Genomic DNA, 20149 nt, shown 5'->3' with positions numbered 1-20149 from the left:
AGGGGGCTTCAAATGATCCAGGTCAATGAGGTGTTGGGTCAAAGATAAGATCAGCAGGTCACTTGTTATTCCCTTAGTTACACAGGAAGAAAGCAGCTACTTCAGAATTATTTCTTGTCTTTGTGAGTCCTCCTCAAGCAGTTCTACAATATTCTGTCACTTTTTATAGTGTTTGTCCTGAGCAAAGTTAAAAAACGTGTTCATCCTACCTGGTTGTTCTGCAACAAAGATTTTGTAATAAATGTTTTTGTGAAATGAAACTGAATTTGCCTTATCAGTGTTCAAGTGTGGTCAATTTATAAGTTTAAATGATTTATTTAACAGGGTTTTCATACATTGTATATCGTCTACTTCTATTAACAAATCAACACAATCTTTACACCCAAGTTCATAACGTTTCAAAATAAAAAACTCAATAAATCAGCTCGACATAAAGCAACAAATTAACTCTTTTACTTTGAAGACAAATTGCCAAACAGGAAGTGATTCTATGAATTATGTTGCCATGATGAATAACAGCACCTGTGTTGTGTGTCTGTGTCCCAGTTCAATATATTGCAATAAAAATAATCCACTAATCAAAATGATCTGGCAGCGATTCGGACCTGTGGTTTGACACAGTTGTTGACCTTTGCTGTAGATTATCAGCAGACAGGAAGGACATGTTCAACTCCATCCACAGACTGAATGCACATCGCCTTACTCCCACTGACCCACAATGCAACCCACTACAGAGTGCTGGTTGCCTGTTCATTAAAAGGATTTTTTAATATTGAACGTAACACGTGTCCAAATTACACCAAATTCGACACTGAACTATGCTGGGCCATTAAAATACACATGCCAAGTGTGAAGCTAATAAGTTGAACAGTTCGCAAGATTTGTGTTCAAAATACAGACAGAAATTTGTGGATTTACTAGGTACTTTTACAAAAGTGTGATTGATGATAATATGTGTATATTCCTCCTTTATTCACTTACAAAGACAGTTTTAGAAACTTTACATCAGGCAATGAAAGGTTGGTTCAAAAAAATATTAGGAAAACAATTAGTTTCTTATCTAGAATGAGTTAAATTGTCATGATTTCAACCAAGGTTGTATCAAAAAATTAAACAACTTAATCCAGTAGGCAGACCGTCGCTGTGGCCCCTACTCCTGCCCAGAATCTGAATCCTGGGTACAGTGGTCCAGTGAAGTGGGTCTGGTGCTGGTGGATGAGGTCAGCCTGGTTGTTGGTGATGCGGTAAAAGGCCAGAGTCCCTGCATGTTGGTCCAGATACACACCAATCCTTTTGGCCTTAGTTGAGCCGAGGAGTTTTTCCTGACCGTCATGCCAGAAGGAGAAACCAGTGCCGGTCCAGTACAAGCTCCAGGACTGGGGATTGTGGCCCAAACGACTTTTGTCATCAGATCTTTTGCGTTCAATCTCCTTGTAGGCCACACCAATGGTGATCTGCATGGTGAGACAGGGAAAACTAGATTAGGAAAGGAAGCCACACCTCCTGGTGATGGTGCCAGCGGAGAAATGAGAGGATCACCAATAATATTCATTAATAATCATCCAAAAATGAACCACAAATATTCACTGCAAGGCCCACAGGTGTTGTTAAGATGATAAACAGTGATGGACTAACCAATCCTATAGAGGCATGCTGCTAGCATGGTAAAAATTAGAGAATGTATCTTTTTTTATTTGGGATAATAAAGCAGGATTTAATCAACAAATTGTTGTGGCTCGAATATTGAAGTATAAGGCTTTGTTAAGAGATAATCTAGTGCACAAACAACAGCTGATATCCTCACTTTGTCTCAGTGAAATCATTAAGACCTCATTATAACCTACAGTGATCAGTGACTTTTCTGGCAGAGGACAATGAAATCCAGTTGAAAAAAAGATCTAATGCTGATTTACGGAGCAAAGAATTCTGATATTGATATAATGACCAGTTTTTTAGCTCTGTTTGTTATGGATTGTTGGTCCATTTGTGGTCGAGATAATAGGTCATTTTTGGGAATTTCTCAAATAATCAATCTCTAGTAAAAAAAAAAAAATCAGGCGTGTGTAAAGTGCTTATATCTATGAACAGGTAACATTTGCTGTGGATCTGGATAATGATCTGGATTTTTTAGGGGAGTGATGCTTATTCAATTAGAGTAATGTACAAATATGTCCTTTAACCAAATCAGACAAATGGGATATGTGATTTCCATTCATATATTGTATATGGCATATGTCTTTATCTGAAACCACCCATTTTATGTCTGAAATCGAAAGAATCCACCTTTTGGCCGGACCACTCCACCTCCCAGTAGTAGGGGCTCCCAGCCAGGGGCTCTCTGCAGAGAACCTGTCTCCAGAAGTGGAAGCGCTCAGGGTGGTCTGGAGGGTTCAGGTTTTCAGCCCGCATCGTGGCCTTATGACCTCCATCCAACAACTGGATGTGGCGATACACCGTGTTAGGGTCCATGGTGGGTTCGAAGCGAACTGAAGGGACAGGATGTATTTAATTGAGAACTTTGACATTGTGGTCTATGCGATCTGTTTCATATTGTGGATCATGATGGACTCACATTTCAGCAATTCTCCTCTAGACTTTGGTTCTGGGTTCACAAGCCCTGTTGTTGTTGCAGGAGGTGCTAAGAGTAAAAAATAGTTATGAAATCAGGAATTACAACTAATCTGCACCAAACCTCCTATCCTCAAAGTAAAGTTAATAGATTACTATCTGCAGGCAGTTTACAGAGCTTTTGTATTTACCGTGAGGTTGAGGAGGGTGGAAGGGTGGAGGTGGGGCTGAAGCTTCATGTCCACAGAAAGGAGGAGAGAGGGAAGAAATAAAACATGTAAAGCAAATACTGAACACCTCAACTCCATTACGTTAAATATCATTTGAAACACACTTTTCACGTTGTAGCAGGCCCTCTTATTCTTACCTTCAGGACATGCACGATGTAGATCTGGGTATTTTATTGAAGAGTCATGCTCTGGGAGAATGAAGTACAATTACATGGAGCAAATATTATCTTAGGAAATAAATTTGCTATAAGAGTTACACATGTACATAGTTTCTAAAGTAACTTACCTTGAGGTCTTGGGGGCGGCAAAGGTGGATGGTCTGTCATCATTTCATACACTACAGAAACGAAAGGATGAGTTGTGAGCAATACATCAGGTGTCCTTTCCTTAAGTACACATATATTAATCAATACACTGCATGATTTAAAGTTTCCGTACCTGTGTTTTGTGATTTATCCTGACCACAGTTATCAGTTACTGCTGCACCCGCTACTGCACCACTGGGTGTTGATTCCATGGGTACATGATTCACTACAAAGAAATGATACGTTTTTACTGTCTGAAGGCACAGAGAGGAGAGGAGAGGAGAGGAGAGGAGAAGAGCGTAGAGGAGAGGCTGACCTAATGTGTTGATCTTGACCAGACTGGCTTTGCAGAGCTCCTGTACCGATGTCTTTAAATCTTGCATGACTGAGCGGATGGAGGCCACCACCGCTTCCTCCTGACCCAGCACTGACTCTCCCGTGGCACCCATCTTACCCAGTGGCTCCAGGGTTAGGAAATTCTTGAGAACAAATTAAATAACATTTCAACAGCAATTCTTGTCTCTGTTATACTGTTATCTTATGATTTCATACTGTTATCTTATAATACCGCTATGTTATTTATATAACTTACCCGCTGCTACCTGTTAATTTGCATAAATGGTATGTATTGATTGATGTGTCATGTGTGTATTTTAACACTGCTTCACACCTTCAGGAAGCAGATGTTGTCCTGCATGCTGGCCAGCTTGATCAGCTCTTCACTCTTCCAGCCGAGCTGTGCCACCTCCTGCTCTAGTGTGTGGATCTGCACCTCCACCTGGCTGCCGATGGAGGTCTCGTGGGTGCTGAGGAGCTCGCCTGCCTGGGTGCCTGAGAGACTCATGTTCTTGGCTAACTCTGTGAATAAATCGGTGCTCTCTTGTTGCAGAGCCTGGACCAACGCCTGGGAGTAAGGAGAGAAGAAGACAGGGATCACAGATTAGGTATTATGAAAATACAAAAAGCAGTAGACTTGTATTGTATATCTTAAACTGATCTACAGGTATGATATCGGAAACGGAGACGTAACACAAACATGATCAAATACCTTGTGCTGGCGAGCAAGATGTGGGAGCTCCTTCAGTTTCTTTTCAGTCTCTTGAATTCTCCTCTGGGCCTCTGCTTGCATGTGAACAAGCTCTTTCTACACACACACACACACACACACACCCACGCACACACAGAGACACACACACACAAGGTCCATGGTTTAGTATAAAAAGAGACCAGAACACTTAAACTTCACCACATGTGACAGGAGTAAACCTTAAAGACAGTTGTTTAACAAGAACTTCATGTTCAGGTACATTTGGAAAATGCTTCACATTCTTCACACACAGAGCATCATGGCAAACTATAAAACAGCACTCATTTACCCCGGGTGGTCCTTTTCCATTACGTACCTGCCTCTCCTTCCTCTCTTTCTTTGGTTTGAGCACTTGATGTCCCTTGTGTCCATGCTGGCAACACAACTCACACATACACTCCTTGTCTTCAAGGCAGAACAGCACCAGGGGTAGGTTGTGTTGAGGGCAGGAACTGGGGTCCACCGTGGGAAGCTGGGGGTACACGCTGCCCTGTCGCGACCCTAAATGTGGCAGGACCTCCAGGTAGATGGGCATGGATGGTGGGGCGGAGGAGGCGGGGGAGAAGCTTTGCTTGAAGCTGTTGGTTCTCAGTTGTTCCATGGCCTCCACAAGGACAGTGCTCTTGGCCAGCGAGGGCCGAGGGCTGAAGACCTGCCGACACTGGGGGCAGCTGTACTCACCCTTACTGTCTCTCTTGTCCCAGTGGCTCTGGATACAAGACAGGCAGTACGAGTGTCCACAGGGTAGAGTGGCTGGGTCCTTCAGGGTGTCCAAGCACACTGAGCAGACAAAGGTCTCCTCCTCAGTCCACGCAGAGGCCATGTGGTCCTGGGTTAAAGAAGGCAGTTCACAGAGATCAGAGCTGGATATGTACGGACAACCACTCGGTTCCCTGTTCCGGTGAGGTGACACCAACAGAGATGGCAAGTTTGAAATGCCAGATGACATGGATCACATGCTGCTTAAAACCTGAAGCAGCCTCCAGGTTTCAGGCTGAGCTGGTAAAACCAGTGGGGTGAGGAGTTTCTCTCTTGTGTCATAGGGGGTTCAAAGGTGAAGAAATCCCACAGGTGAGGTCTCATGGACACATGGAACCATCACGTCACATGGAAAGAAGCCAACAAAAGAATCGTATTACAGTGTATTAAGAAATTGATCATATTAAGCACTTTAACAACTAAAACAATGGAGGAGAAGTGTTTTTATGTGACCCATTGAAATAGGAAATAACTCATAGGGTTTCTAAGGGGTTAGACTGGTTCTTCTCTCTGGGGCGTGAATGGCGTGAAATGCCCAACAATGGCTGGTTTTTCCCTATGAAGTCATCTGTGTTAAAGTACATACACACACACACGCACACACACAGGTCGCGGCAGATGACTGGAGAGGATGTGACACACGTGGTTGGCGGTCAGCTTAATGAAGGCAGAGGTGACGCGTGACGCCGCTCCGCCATGTTGACTTGGGGCAGAACGCCGGCTAGCTGAGGCACAGAGCGGCTGCTCACTGCACTCTGAAGGTGAGTGTTCTCCACGTCCAGACTCCATGTCCACGTTAGGGTTCGATGCCTGGTGTGTCTCCTTCCTCCTGTGGGACAGGACGAGTCCTCACCATTAACAGCATCGGAGGTTTGACGTTAGTTAGTTGTCCACTTTGCTCGTGTTATGCTAATGTGGACTTTAGCTAGTTAGCATGCGCTTAATGACAGCTTTTACAACCCGAAGAAGACATAGACTGGTCTCAAAACAGACTGGGTTAGCTTCGGTTGTTATCGGAGTGTCTAAAAACGTAGTATGGTGTTTTTATCTGTCTCAGCCGTCGCTGTCAGAGCTCAAGTAACCAAACAGCTGAAGCTAACAGTCAAAGTTTGACACAAAGTACTGATGGTACCAGGACTCAGCTCCATGTAAGGTCCAGGGTTTGAATGGACAAAACTAAAGCTGGGTCATGCTAACACTTCACACAAGAGCTAATCATTCCTCATTCTGCTGGTAGGGGTGTGCTCATGTTTACCTGAGCTATGTGGTCTAGTCAGCTGATGGTACAAACTTTAAATGCTTTCTGAACTTGTCTTTGGACGTGTCTGTTTTCATCTCAGGATGTTCCGGGCCCCTCATATCCTGACCTGGTCCTGTCTAACAAGGTCATGGCTGCTGTTGAGAGCGTCTCCCCTGGCTGCTGTCCCTGAACACACTGGTGCTGTGTGCCAGGGGGCAAGACATGTGAGCGGGAACCGGTGTGAAGGGATTCCTGGAGGAGGCCGAAGCGATGAGGGGTTATCCTCGTTATCCAAAGAGTCTGTGTCCAATTCAATCCAGCCACATGTATTCAACTGGGAGTGTGATAATCGTCATCTGAGAGAGGTTTCACTTCATAACTCTGTATCCAAAACAATTGTATCCAGTCGTCATCAGACCTCTCAACTTTCTACCTCAACCAAACCAGTTCCTGATTCACAGAAATCCACAGTGCTGAAAGTTCCAGGTCAGAACCCTCAAGCTGTGAGCCCTCACCAGGTCTGTTTGACCAACACAAGCTGCCTTCCACCCTGGAGGAGGCCTCTGGACTTCTTCCATGTTTCACTCAGTTTCACCAACAAGTCTCAATGTAACTCACATAGCCATTTACATCACAGGCAGCACATAGCCAGCTTATCAGTTCTCACATCACAGATCTTGAGCCACTTTCACAGTAGATCCCGAGCCACCAGCCTCTTTCTTCAGCAAAGCCGAGGTATTCATCAGGCTTCCCCTCGTTTGGTGGATGACTGGAGAGACTGTCTATCCCCGGAGAATGAAAACAGGTGTCGACAGAGTCTTAGGTCCAACCTGAAGCTCTATGACTCAGCAAGATGGAGCAAAGCAGCAAGTCAGAGCCAAGGGAAGAAGCAGTTGAAATATGCATCTGTCCTGGTGGCGCTCTGCAGTGTTGAGGGGCAGCCGGCGGTTCTCTTCACCCTGCGCTCCCTAAAACTGGGCAGGAACAAGGGAGACGTCAGGTTTGTGGCTGGTATGAAACTGTTTAAATTGTGTTAGACTGCCAGTAGAGTATGTGTCCTTATTTCCATTTTTATGTGTAGCTTTGCAGGAGGAAAGAGTGATCCATCAGATGGAGATGTGGTGGCCACAGCGCTGAGGGAAACCTGGGAGGAGCTGGGTGTTAATGTGGCAGCAGCCCGGGTCTGGGGTGTCCTGAAGCCTCTCAGGGACAATGTGAGTTGGATCATTTCGTTTTTAAGAATTTGGGTCATGTGATTAACTGGAGAGCTTTGATTATTCTTCTTCCCCTTTTTATTTTCTGAACTGATATGTCATACTGTTCATGAATCTATGGTGAGCATTGTAAAATTGTGGTTATTCAAGTGGTAGATGGTGCTTTTCAAGTCTTGCTGACTATTCAAAGAGCTTAACAGTACAGTTTTGGATTTAATCCTTTACACACACATTCAGACAATGCTTCTTTGTGAAGCACTTTCTCTGTCATGCGTCACTCACAGCCGGACCTGCTTTACCTCCTGAGCCTCAGCCGCCTGGCTTCAATTGGTTTCATCAATCTATCCTGATTACAAATGTATTCTTTGTATTTAGTTATCAATCACATAACTTTTGGGAAAAAGTGGAAGAATTGAAAAAATTCTAAAATAGGGCTACAAATAATTAAAACATTATTTTCATTATCGATTAATCTGTCATTGTATTATTACTCTGTAAATATATGTGAGAAATTATAAAATAGTCATGAAAATGTCACCAATTCCAAGTGATCTAGTGGATATTTTGAAGATGCTGGTTTCTTCTGCCCATTTGTCCAAAACCCCAAAATGTTGCATTTTTGAACATCTTAGAAGCATGGACTTGAAAACATTAATAACTTTGATCAGCAGCTGTAACAATTATTATCATGATTGTGGATTATTAAATATAAAATCAACTAACTGACTTAACAAGAAATGTTTCCCGAACTAGCCATGAGTCCAGTATCGGGCCTTCAGAAACTATGTCCACTACTGCACGGACACTGCCTTGTCACAGACAAATCTCTCCTCATTACAGAAAAAATGGTATATGGTGTCATGACTCATGTTACTTAAAAATGTCATTGCACTTGTCACAGTGTCTCATTCTTCTTTGGTAATATGTTCATATTGAATAGTAAAAGAGAGCTGTTGAGTTGACACCTTTTGTCCCTCTCTCCAGACAGGGATGATGATTGTTCCTGTGCTGGCTAACCTCGGGCCTGTAGAGGAGTTGTCGTTCAAACCAAACCCTGAAGAGGTACGGTCGTCCTGCGTGTAGCACTGTAGCAGGGCTCCACATGTTTACACCGCCGGAGACTACAGTACTACTGTTTACTCTTTGGACCAAATGCTCTTCAGAAGCAACTTAATTCACAATTTCAAATCTAAAATACACTTCATCCCTCTGCTTTTATTGTTGGTTTCGTCTGTGTTATCTTTTCAGAATTTTTAAACTATCATTGTAAAATAAACATTATAAACAATTATTAAACCTAAACGCACACATTTTTCTGTATTGTTTCTGCTTTGGACCAAAGATGTAATGTTCCTCTTTTGTCTGTTTCTGACACAGGTGGAGGAAATCTTCACTTTGCCCCTGTCCCACTTGTGCAACCCCCAGAACTGTGGCTACACACATTTCCGCTCTGGTGAAAAGTTTGGATACACACTCCCAGTGTTTCACAATGACAAGAAGCGAGTGTGGGGTTTGACTGCCATTGCTTTAGACCAAACCCTGAAAATTATTGTTCCCCCTTAACAGCTCTTTCACTGTAACTTTACAGTTTAGATATCTGTAGTACAAACTGTGTGACTCAAAGATGTGATTATGAGAAACGTGCAATCAAATTTTGTGTAGCAGAACCATGTCAGGAATCGATGTGAATACCGTCTGTATTTATTTTGAACTATGTCAATTATTCTCTTTAAATGAGTGTCTTCTCTACTGTTCAAAACACTGCCATAGTTTAGCCACTTCAGAAGATAAATCATTTAGGTGCCTCCATATGAAATAACTATAGGCCAATGTCCAATCTACATTTTTAAGTAAGCTTAGAGGAGCTTTCTGTGTCAGTTAAATTAGGTTTTCGGACCACTCATGGCACTGAAACAGCAACTTACAATCAATTCCTCAAATGGTGACAGTTGCATTACAGCTCCTACCGTTACTATTCCCACACTCTACTTTCTGGTCTGCCTGACAAGAACGTATCTCACCTACAACTTTAATACTCGGCTGCTCCTGTGTTAAGCAAGACCAACAAGAGAGCACACATTGCACCAATTCTTAGGTCCCTGCATTGGCTACTTCGTATGCTTCTCAATTGATTTTTTTTAAGATCAATTTAATGGTTTATACATGTCAATGCCTTTTATTCTATGTACCTTAATGGCCTTTTTAATTCTACTCAAAGTCAGAACAGAAAACCCATGGTGAAACAACTTTGTATTACTTCAGCCAAAAGACCCCAAAGCAGCAGAGAATGTGGATTCTTTTAAAAGTAAATTCAAGACCTACTTTTCATTCTGGCTTTGAATTAATTGTATTCATGATATTTATTTAATTAAACGTCTCTGACTTTTATTCAGTATTCAGTATTTGTTTTCCTTTGAGTAGTGTACTTTTATGTCTAGTTTAACGTGATTGAAAGCACTTGTTTTTAATCTTTATGATTTGGTCTTAGTTTACCTGTCCTTTTTTGCGAAGGAATAATGTATGTACACGTATGCGTCATTATTTCTTGTGTGTTAGTGTTTTTGTTTGTTTGGGTAAGGTCTTGTTTTTATTGCTTTTCTTCTCTAAAACACTGTTATTTTATGGAAAGTGCTGTACATATTTAAGCATTATTATTATTTAATAGTATGAGTTCTAAGTATGATATTGGTATAATTTATATAAAATATTTTATTGAATACAATTTTTCAAAGCTCATAAATTCTAAATTTGTTCACCTTTTTGATCCCGGTTTCTTCCAGTTACCAATTGTGGGTTTTAACTTGAATAACCTTTTCCATACAAGTTTCAAATGAAGTTTGCATTTACTTGTCCTGTAGTTAATGAGTTGACCAAACTCATGCCTCTGTCATATTGCATCTCTCACCATATCAGGTCTGGACTGTTATGAGCACTGAAATGATTGAGGCACATACAAATGTGCTGTGTTGAAGAACGAAGCAATAAAGGTATTCTCTATTCAATCTTCCTTCATTGGCCTCATATGTTTTACCTGATTTACTGTACATCACGTCAAGGCAATAAATAGTGCAAAAAGATAGTTTATAGCAGTTGGATTTTTCTATCAGCGAGAGAGCTTTAAACCTTTCATTTAGTTCAGTGAATCAAACAAAAACAAGATAAACATTTCATCAAGGTACATTAAGGTCTTTTGTTTTTTTTATAAAATGGCTACTGTGTCACCTTTTTCTCTACGTACCATAAATGCTTTATAGGCAGGAGTGTGTAGTGAGGTTTGCAGTCATGATGCATCTCATTTTTGCAACACACTTGAATGCTGTGGAAAAGCTGATCTGAGTCTGAAAGAAAAGTTTCCAGTTGTGTAAAATGCATTTTGGAAAATGCAAATTGGTCCTTACACAATGCGGTGAAAGGTTTTTTCAGAAAAACTCGACAAGAGCTGAGATGAGCATCAAGGCAGCGAGCACTCCAAAGGGTCCTGTGAGTCGGGCAGGAGGTGGCAGTTGATGGGCCAGGGGAAGGAGTAGAGATCCAGGGCCTCACGGCACTGCTGCTCAGCCGAGGAGCAAACCGAGCGGCAGGGCTGGAGGACGCCACCCTGGGGGCTGCACTGGGGCAGAAGCATCCCACAAACCAGCCTGCGCAGGGGCTCAAAGTAGTCGAGCTCTCTAAGACCCTGCATGACAACACATGAGACTCAAGGCTTTGAGGATCATTCAGCATTCAAAAAGAAAAGAAAGGTGAATTTGATAAGTCATGAATGTAGCTCTTACCCGGTAGTTTTGCAGGACTGTGGCAGCTTCTCTCTGGTCAGCAATAGGAAGCCAGATGTTTGGGAACGAGGTGAGGTTGTAGCTGAGGCCCTGACACATCTCCACCTCTATTACCTCACATGATGAAGCTGAGGACATTGAGACAAAACATCAAGAGATAAGACGGTGTCTCCAATACAAAGAAAATTAAGTTATAATTGAAGGTCAACACCCAAACATTTTTTTAAATTTAGTGACAAACCAGCTCTATCCTGCATGCTTTTATTATGATTGCTTGTTATTTTATTAATGCTTTCAACAGCAGAGCTCTAGAGACAGTAAACAGTGTATCTCTGATCGGGGTCAGAGATAACAGGTGTATTTACTGAAGGAAGGGTAGGTGGAGTTTTCACATCCCTGTTCATCTGCTCCGTCAGGGCAGTCGTTCCATCCATCACACAACCACTGCGCCTGGAGGCACTCCCCTGTACTGCAGGTAAACTGGCTGGGACCACATGTCCCTACAGATTCAGAGAAACTAAAATACATAAGAGAGGCTGAAGACTGGAGAGGAACGCAAGATAACTGGAAAAAACAAAGATAGGGAAGAATTTTGACCCATTTTTTGATCCATGAATTAGTCTGATGAATCATTTGAAATGTTGAAAACCTCATAATGTTAAAGAAAGTGAAAAACTATTTCTGGATCTCCCCCCTGAACGTGATCCAGACAAAAATGTTATGGGTTCTTCCTTGGGTCATGCCCCACCCCTCCACTAAATATAATGGAGTGGTATTGCTGTAATCCTGCACTGTAAAACTCACTGTCCAGTACAGACACAGACTGGTACGTTGCGTTGAAGCCGCTGTCTGCCACTCCCTCATCAGCCATGAACACCACAGTCATGTGGGGACCAGTGGAGTTCAGGTCAGGTGGGAAGGTGGTGCCACAAAACCTGAGACAAATGCAGAGCAGACAAAGAGCTTCACAGCATTGTGGCCATGTAATGTTCCAAATTTACCATTAATATACAGGATTTAACAATGAAGAAGGCTACAGTAATTGCAGAGGTTGCTGATAATATCTTGGGTCAGGGCCCTTCTCACAAAATCCTACATAAGATCTGACTTGCAGAGAATAAAAGATCTAGGCTATGGTGGGTGTCACCTTCCCAGGACTATTCCAGCTCCGGTGTCGATGCTGTCGTGCACCTCCACGTAGTCAAACTCACACACGTCCTGAGTCTCCAGGCTAAAGTTCCTGAAACTCAGTGTGATGACGTGGCCCTCCTCAACGGATATATGCCAAATACACGACTAATGGGAAACAGAGGAATGTGTGGTCAGGTAACAAAATAGCCACATCAGAGTGTATTTAGCGGCCTGGGGCAGTTTTGAGTGTACCTGCTGGTGAGGATAAGGCTTTGGGTGGTTTGGACTTGACAGGTGACCGTGCGGACCTGACTTCTGCCCGCCACATTCTGTAAGAAGAGTCAGTGTCCACTGTTCTTATGGCCTTTTTTATTTACATTTCTGTTTTTCTTATCTCAGCTCTCTCACCCTTGTGTTTATGGCTGCAGTTTTCCTCATCTGTTTGGTCGTGGCAGTTTGGATGACCGTCACACACAGACACGGGCAGCAGACAGCGTCCACTGTCACACATGAACTCTTCTCTGGAGCAGCTTTCTGTGAAAACATATATAAAAACATGCACAGATGCACAATAATGCATATAAGGATGTACATGTAACTTCCATGTGCAGGCTACTGACTGTGTGCAGGCTGCAGGGCCCTGTAATGAGCCGTGAAGCCGGCCCCACTGATGCTGCTGTCAGAGCGGAAGGTGACCCACACTGTACTGCTGTTTGTGTTGACTGTCGGTGGTGCCACGTTACCACAGAACCTGCACGAGAGAAGTACAGAGCTTTTATTTTAGAATGATCAGTTTTATTCTTTAAATGACAGCTTTAGGGTTATTTGAAAGCCGCTGGAGTTTCGACTTTGCACTGTGAATTCCTAAAATCCTCTGTTAGCTATGTTAGTTATGTTACCAAGATTTCTGCAGTTTTGGGAATCATGTTGCAACTCTTTCCAAGAATGCAAATAACCACACAGGTCAAAGTATCCACTAGGGTTGAAATCTTTCACAGAAACCCTCAGTTCCAGTAAGTGCTTTATAATCATGCAAAGAACTTTAGCGCCATCTATCAACAAATTAATGTAATGACATAAGCCCCTTATAATTTTCTTTGGACAGAAAATGTGTAAAATGAAATGGGTTGGCCAAAAATTATATCAACATAAAAATGTTCATATCAGTAGGTATTGATAATTATTAAGATTAATGTCACATAATTATTAGTTTTAAGTTTAATCACAGATTTTTTTTCTCCTGAACGAAGGTTGTGGTTTTAAACCTTATATATGGTGTTTTACCTCCTCACTGTAGAGAAGCAATATATCAATATACATTGAACCTTTTTTTTTTATATAGTTATGGATGACAAATATATTGCGATAATTTACATTTTATCTCTCTTTTATTGGTGAAATCCTGCAACACTCAGAAATATAACATCAACAGGTCTCTGTGACATCTCTTCTGAGTGCATCAAAATATTAAGTTCCCCATATTGAAGTTGTGTCATGAGTAGAAACTGTTTAATAGGTCTTTGAAGGGTTTGTGTCACTTGAGACGGACCAACCTGGTGACCACAGAGCTCTGCTCATTCTGCTCCTGCACCTCCAACAAGTCGAACAGACAGGGGGAGGGCCCCTCCACGGCCAAAGAGGAAACGTGGATCTGAACCAGGGAGGGGGGCGGGACTCGGATCACCCACACACACAGGGAGTTAGGCGGGTAGGGGCCGGGGTGGTTTGGGGAACAGAAACTGCCCTCTGAGTCCGTCAGTACACCCCCACAACCTGACACACAGAAACGAAAAAGCTTTTCTTAGAAACAAGTAACGACCCCCAGATAAAGACGTGATAACATTTGAACTCAATGAGGTTGGACATAAAACGGACCCGGCTAACCCATTACACAACTAGATATAAGTTGAACTGCCTACGTGTCTCAGACAAGGGGATCCTTGTAGTTTGTGGTGGTGCTGTACTGTCCCATTGACTTCTGTTGAATGGGCTTGTGGTCAAAGTATGAGAATCACCCTCTGCTGTTCTCAATAGGTCTGAAGGGCTGGTGGACGACAGCTGATCCTCCACTGCTTGACCTTTTATCTCTAAAGCAGGGAGAAAAAAAGTCACATGATGACAGGATGTCACCTCTCTCTCACCCAACGTGAAAACCCATTCTATTACATGTATTGTATTTTACTGCAATGAATGGTTCAAGGTGAAACAGCGACTCACGTGTAAGAATGAGGGCCAGTGCCAGTCCGAGGGCGGTTAACAGGAGCAGAGCAGCAGCAGAGACCACCACCACCCCCCAGCCACAACCTGGAGCACGCAGACGCATGACACACACCCCAAGCAGACCCAAGCCTGAGAGATAGAGCACAATACATGTCCACATTAACAGGATTCTGCTCTTTTTTTGCAGGAAATGATCAGCTCTGACCTCAACACAAGATGAAGAAGGAAGTATTCAAGATTGTTTGTGTTGTTTATTTGGATGTTATTTTTCCCTCCCTTCTTTTATTTATATCATATGTAGTATTACATGAGACCATTGAGAACGATTTCTCTGTCCGTTAACTGAAAGTTTTTCAATTGAATCAAAATTGAAGTAAAAAATAATCGACTGGGTTTTTCTTGGTTTTGTGACCATGCAGAAGAACTAGAGTCATCGTGTAATTTAATTTAGTTAGTCTAAAGTGATTTCTCCTATTGACCCTCCACAATGGACTCTGACACACTTGGTCTTATATGTTTCCAGAATTCATTAGACTTGTTGTTTTCTCGCTGAAGCTTCTCCAGCTGAGTAGAACAAACCATAACCAGTCAACTTCTCAAATTGGTGGATGGTTTACTCCAAGGCACGGTTATCCATGACAACCAAGTTTAACACTTACTGGTAGAAAAGCAGACAGACTCCAAGTGATACAGTGACTGATGCAACGCATATGCACACACTGAATGAATGATTGACTCACAAGCAGCTGGTGGTTTGATTGGTTCAGGGGTGGACGAGGACGTCCTGAAGCCCTCAACCCGCTCCTCTCGCTCCCCCTGCAGCTCAAAGGCAGGGTTGCAGAAAACATTCTGTGGAAAGCAGAACGGGGGAAAAGAAGAACAACATGTAAATATATTTAAAACATAAACACCTCATATGGTAACTCACAAAACACAGATTTATGGGAAAAACAACCTTTAAAATAGAAAGATAATCCTCTTCCTTCCCCTTCCTCTATGAGGAAGTAACTTTCTTCATCCTCTCAGTCAGATCAACATATCAGCATCTTTTTAATGTATGTGGTAAAGTTTATTTTTTAGAAAACAGTTGGTCATTACCCAATTATTATTAGCAGACATCTGATAATTTATAAATCAGAGTTACCTCTCTGAGGGTTAATTCATCACTGTGAGCAACATTGTCACATAGTTTGACCCTCATTTAATACATTGCTATTACGGAATTGCTTGTTATTGCCCCTTTAAATCATAGGATGATCCAGTGACCTGTCATCGTGTACAGTAACTGCTGCTTGGAGCCACAGTGACCACTGTTCAGAAAAAGTCTGGCTTTAAATACAAACTAGTTGTGACGTCTGGTTCAAAACCCAGAAGAAGCAGGTTTGTGATTTGTAGAATGAGCAGATCAACCAATCAGGGGCCCTGAGGCAAGAATTCTCTTACAGACGCACCCCGCGCTGCAATTTACTTTGGTATATGGACCAGGTAAACACAATATAATACAAATATAATAAAGTAAAAAAATATATATTTATTGTATATATATATATATATACTGTATATAAATAAATAATATAAAATACACCAAATTAAAATAAACAAATATAGTAAAACAAATTTGCATGAAAGATAAGATGAGAAGATAAGACTATTATAGTGAAGGAAATTTAATGTTAAAAACAGTAACATGCTAATTTACATACAATCCTGTCTGTCGCCTACGCACTTACACCTATATAACCCAAATATTGTTATCAACACTCAACACATGTGCAGTGGAATACGTGGCCTCAACAGTTCACTCACTTGCTTTCTTTTGGGATTTCAACCACATCACATGCTCTTCATCAGTTATAAAATACTACCATATAAAATCATATCAGTCACAAAAAGATCCATCAACAGTCTGGAGGTGTAGACCATGTGCTAATGACTGAAAACTCTGGAAGATACTGTAAGTGAGGTAACATAAAAACCAGAAGGTTTTGGTAAATAAAGTTGTTCAAGTAGTTCATTTATTTATTTTGAAACATCACAGGTAAGTGAGTTAACAGAAAACTGTTTTTTTTTTAAGATAGAAACTGAATTCTTCAACTGAAATCAGACCCATTTACAAATGACGAAAGTTCTGCTTTTGGAGCCTCTGGGGTTATGACCCTGTGTTAATCCTGTCCAACTGTGAGGTCTATACAAGTAACACTTCTGTGGAATGGTCTCAGCTTTGTGTGGGTTGAAATGAAACTATTTAATATTTGTGGCATCATTTAGCAACAGTCAAGAGAGGGAACCTTCATCTTCAGAATGCCTGTAATATCAGAAAAACTGACTATATAAGTCAGTTTTTTTCTTCACCAATGTGGTGTAAAAGAGGTTTAACTTTGATGTGAGTTTCTCTACAACCCTGTCATCATCACACTTACCTTATAGATATCTGAGGAGTCGGAGTATACAGCAACTTGGCTGAGGTCAGACATCTTAATCTGTTGTCCCCTCACAGGGAAATCTAGTGAGTCGCCCTCGTCTCAAAGAGCCTGATGTTGTGACGAAAGCATCCAGGGTGGCAGTGGGAGAGAGACATTTCTCTGTGAGGGATTTCCCAACATCGTCCACTTTCTGCTCTGGTTATATGTCTCCACCGCGGTGTAGAAAGTTTACGGCCTTAAATCCTCCAGCATAGCGTCCAATGTGAAACATCTATCAACCCAATCCAGATCGAAAAAATTAAAAATAAAGACTCTTTCACACCCAAGAATTGTCAAACTACAGCTCTAAAAATAATCAATGTTAGCAGTTATTCCTTTGTATCCATTTTGCCCAGTTCAGCATGAGCAGCATCAACCTGTATCTCTCTTGTTTCCTGATGGTGGGTGAGTGGTTACAAAAGAGTTTCAGAAACTCCTTCACAGTGTCGAACAAAGCCGAGTCAGCTGAGAGGACTGAGCACCAAGGAGGAGGAGGAGGAGGGAGGTGACATGGAATGGGGGAGTTGGGGTGAGGGTGGAGGTCTGGGTCCCGCCTAAATCTTGATAATCCCAGTAATGATCTTTTAAGCTCCTAAAATGTTTTATTCACACAAATGCTTGCACGCACAAACCTGAGCGATCAGGAACACAAACACAACTTGTATGGGACTCAGTAGAACAACTACAGCCTTGGCCAAAAGTTTTGAGAACACAAATATACATTTTCATAAAGTCTGCTGCCTCAGTTTTTATAATTGCAATTTGCATATACTCAAGCATGTTATGAAGAGTGATCAGATGAATTGCAATTAATTGCAAAGTCCCTCTTTGCCAAAAAAATTAACTTTATCCCCAAAAAAAACATTTTCACTGCATTTCAGCTCTGCCACAGAAGGACCACCTGATATCATGTCAGTGCTTCTCTTGTTAACAAAGGTGATAGTGTTGAAGGGGACAAGTCTGGAGATCACTCTGTCATGATGATTGAGACAGAATAGCAGACTGGAAGCTTTAAAAGAAGGTGGTGCTTGAAATCATTGTTTTTCCTCTGATAACCATGGTTACCTGCAAGGAAACATGTGCAGTCATCATTGCTTTGCACAAAAAGGGCTTCAGAGGCCAGGATATTGCTTCCAGTAAGATTGCACCTAAATCTACCATTTATTTGATCATCAAGAACTTCAAGGAGAGATGTTCAATCGTTGTGAAAAAGGCTTCAGGGCGCCCAAGAAAGTCCAATAAGTGCCAGGACAGTCTCCTAAAGTTGATTCAGCTGCGGGATCGGGGCACCACTAGTGCAGAGCTTGCTCAGGAATGGCAGCAGGCAGGTGTGAGTGCATCTGCACGCAAATGGCCTGGTGTCAAGAAGGGCAGCAAAGAAGACACTTCTCTCCAGGAAAAATGTCAGGGACAGACTGATATTCTGCCAAAGTTACAGGGATTGGACTGCTGAGGACTGGGGTAAAGTCATATTTTCTGATAAATCCCCTTACCGATTGTTTGGGGCATCTGGAAAAAAGCTTGTCTGGAGAAGAAAAGGTGAGCGCTACCATCAGTCCTGTGTCATGCCAAAAGTAAAGCAACCTGAGACCATTCATCTGAGGGGTTAGTTCTCAGCCAAGGGAGTGCGCTCACTAACAATTTTGCCAAAGAAAAACAGCCACTTCTCCCAACCATCCAAGAACAGTTTGGTGAGGAACAATGCCTTTTCAAGCATGAAAGAGCACCTTGCCATAAGGCAAAAGAGATAACTAAGTGGCTCGGGGAACAAAACATCGAAATCTTGGGTCCATGGCTAGGAAACTCCCCAGACCTTAATCCCGTTCAGAATTTGTGGTCAATCCTCAAGAGGCGGGTGGACAAACAAAAACCCACAAATTCTGACAAAGTCCAAGCATTGATTATGCAAGAATGGGCTGCCATCAGTCAGGATGTGGCCCAGAAGTTAATTGACAGCATGACAGGGCGAATTACAGAGGTCTTGAAAAAGAAGGGTCAACACTGCAAATATTGACTCTTTGCATAAACTTAATGTAATTGTCAACAAAAGCCTTTAAACTTATGAAATGCTTGTAATTATACTTCAGTATACCATAGTAACATCTGATAAAAAGATCTGAAAACACTGAAGCAACACACTTTGTGAAAACCAATACTTGTGACATTCTCAAAACTTTTGGGCACGGCTGTACATCCACCGAGACCCAACAGTTCCCGTAAATTGAATCGAGCTGCACCAAATTTAACACTCAAAGATTTCAGTTCCTTAAAATATGCCAGATTTTTTCATCAAGATCCATGAATTATTTTCTCGGAAACAGGCGGAGATGTGGAACAATGTTAACACAATGTTAGAGAAGTGCACCACAATGCAATGGTCTATTCCATGACCCATACCACATTCTTATACCAATTATCTTGGAAATACATTCAGTTGTTTTTGTGTTGTCTGATCATGGAGAGGAGCTTTAGCATCAAGATCCTGCCATTGAACATGATGGACTAATCACAAGGCGGTCTTAGCTGTCAATCAGATTCACCCTGTTTTACCGGATCCTCTACCCAGGTTTCAAAATTATTGTGGAATCTTACTTTGAAACAAATTCACATACAAACAAGAGGACATGGGGGAAAACAACCTCCTTGGGGAACATAAAAAAATGCTAATATATGTGATGTGAGAATTATATGCAACACAGAAGAACTGAAGTCTGTCACCTTTTAATATTTGAGCTGTTGTGTGCGTGTTATTGTTTTTTATGTCTGGTTGTATTGTGTTGTTTTTATCTGTGCTCTACTGCAAGCTGGATTCACACCAGCGGGACAGTAAATGATTGAAAACAACTGCACAATGACAACATTGCTGGGAAGAGGTTTGGTTTGAGAACTATGAAGAACAATAGCAAGATGTACTTTTGTGAGATTTTAAACTGTGTCAGCTGATGCCAGTCTTCCTGCAGCTGAGAGTCCTCGTACATGTTTACGAGCAGCCTTAAAATATAAAAAAGATCAGACTGTAGAGAAGAAAAAAGTCAAAAATAGCGCAACCAGAAATGAAAGTCAAAACTGTCTGTTTTCTTTCCTAAATTTCTCAATCCCTTCTTCTCTGTTTGGTGCTGTTGTGTTATTGGGTAATCATTCATCAAATTAAGCAACTCGC

The 20149-nt window shown here is 41.9% G+C and overlaps 3 protein-coding genes across 4 annotated transcripts; 1 reads left to right on the top strand and 2 right to left on the bottom strand.

Annotated features, from left to right (window-relative positions):
- Positions 1-1118: 1118 nt before the first annotated feature.
- Positions 1119-5013, bottom strand: ftr86 (finTRIM family, member 86). The gene is made up of 11 exons (XM_061073719.1): positions 4507-5013; positions 4152-4247; positions 3774-4007; positions 3420-3582; positions 3237-3329; positions 3085-3135; positions 2936-2986; positions 2760-2801; positions 2573-2638; positions 2284-2486; positions 1119-1454 (listed from the first exon to the last, which is right to left on the bottom strand). Exons 1-11 carry the CDS (start codon positions 5011-5013, stop codon positions 1119-1121), a joined length of 1842 nt encoding a protein of 613 aa, XP_060929702.1.
- A 638-nt stretch (positions 5014-5651) lies between these two features.
- On the top strand, positions 5652-10034 carry nudt8 (nudix (nucleoside diphosphate linked moiety X)-type motif 8). The gene is made up of 5 exons (XM_061073659.1): positions 5652-5710; positions 6290-7189; positions 7271-7403; positions 8388-8465; positions 8781-10034. The coding sequence occupies exons 2-5, from the start codon at positions 6291-6293 to the stop codon at positions 8964-8966; spliced, it is 1296 nt and encodes a 431-aa protein (XP_060929642.1). The 5' UTR covers positions 5652-5710; position 6290; the 3' UTR covers positions 8967-10034.
- A 45-nt stretch (positions 10035-10079) lies between these two features.
- mfrp (membrane frizzled-related protein) lies at positions 10080-17191 on the bottom strand. 2 transcript variants are annotated; one of them, XM_061073657.1, is made up of 13 exons: positions 16948-17191; positions 15268-15376; positions 14525-14656; positions 14227-14394; positions 13861-14080; positions 12928-13058; positions 12716-12841; positions 12560-12636; positions 12324-12472; positions 11981-12111; positions 11542-11676; positions 11177-11304; positions 10080-11079 (listed from the first exon to the last, which is right to left on the bottom strand). In XM_061073657.1, exons 1-13 carry the CDS (start codon positions 16999-17001, stop codon positions 10855-10857), a joined length of 1785 nt encoding a protein of 594 aa, XP_060929640.1. In that variant the 5' UTR covers positions 17002-17191; the 3' UTR covers positions 10080-10854. The 2 variants fall into 2 exon arrangements, with proteins under 2 accessions (XP_060929640.1, XP_060929641.1); XM_061073658.1 differs by having other exon boundaries at positions 14323-14394.
- Positions 17192-20149: the final 2958 nt, after the last annotated feature.

This window comes from Limanda limanda, chromosome 6 (assembly GCF_963576545.1).
Source record: "Limanda limanda chromosome 6, fLimLim1.1, whole genome shotgun sequence".
NCBI classification, from domain to species: Eukaryota; Metazoa; Chordata; class Actinopteri; order Pleuronectiformes; family Pleuronectidae; genus Limanda; species Limanda limanda.
Note: the sequence above shows the minus strand (reverse complement) of the source record. Positions and strands in the feature narration are given on the sequence as shown.

What these genes read in the sequence shown, in the direction of transcription:
- nudt8 (XM_061073659.1), top strand. Translation starts at nt 6,291, where the DNA reads ATGTTCCGGGCCCCTCATATCCTGACCTGGTCCTGTCTAACAAGGTCA. An exon ending in AGGAACAAGGGAGACGTCAG is followed by an intron (nt 7,190 to 7,270) that starts GTTTGTGGCTGG and finishes TTTTATGTGTAG; the next exon opens with CTTTGCAGGAGGAAAGAGTG. An exon ending in TCAAACCAAACCCTGAAGAG is followed by an intron (nt 8,466 to 8,780) that starts GTACGGTCGTCC and finishes TTTCTGACACAG; the next exon opens with GTGGAGGAAATCTTCACTTT.
- ftr86 (XM_061073719.1), bottom strand. Translation starts at nt 5,013, where the DNA reads ATGGCCTCTGCGTGGACTGAGGAGGAGACCTTTGTCTGCTCAGTGTGC. An exon ending in GGTCAAGATCAACACATTAG is followed by an intron (nt 3,330 to 3,419) that starts GTCAGCCTCTCC and finishes ATTTCTTTGTAG; the next exon opens with TGAATCATGTACCCATGGAA. An exon ending in GCCGCCCCCAAGACCTCAAG is followed by an intron (nt 2,987 to 3,084) that starts GTAAGTTACTTT and finishes TCATTCTCCCAG; the next exon opens with AGCATGACTCTTCAATAAAA.
- mfrp (XM_061073657.1), bottom strand. Translation starts at nt 17,001, where the DNA reads ATGTCTGACCTCAGCCAAGTTGCTGTATACTCCGACTCCTCAGATATC. An exon ending in ACTGGCCCTCATTCTTACAC is followed by an intron (nt 14,395 to 14,524) that starts GTGAGTCGCTGT and finishes TCCCTGCTTTAG; the next exon opens with AGATAAAAGGTCAAGCAGTG. An exon ending in GGCCCTGCAGCCTGCACACA is followed by an intron (nt 12,842 to 12,927) that starts GTCAGTAGCCTG and finishes ATGTTTTCACAG; the next exon opens with AAAGCTGCTCCAGAGAAGAG.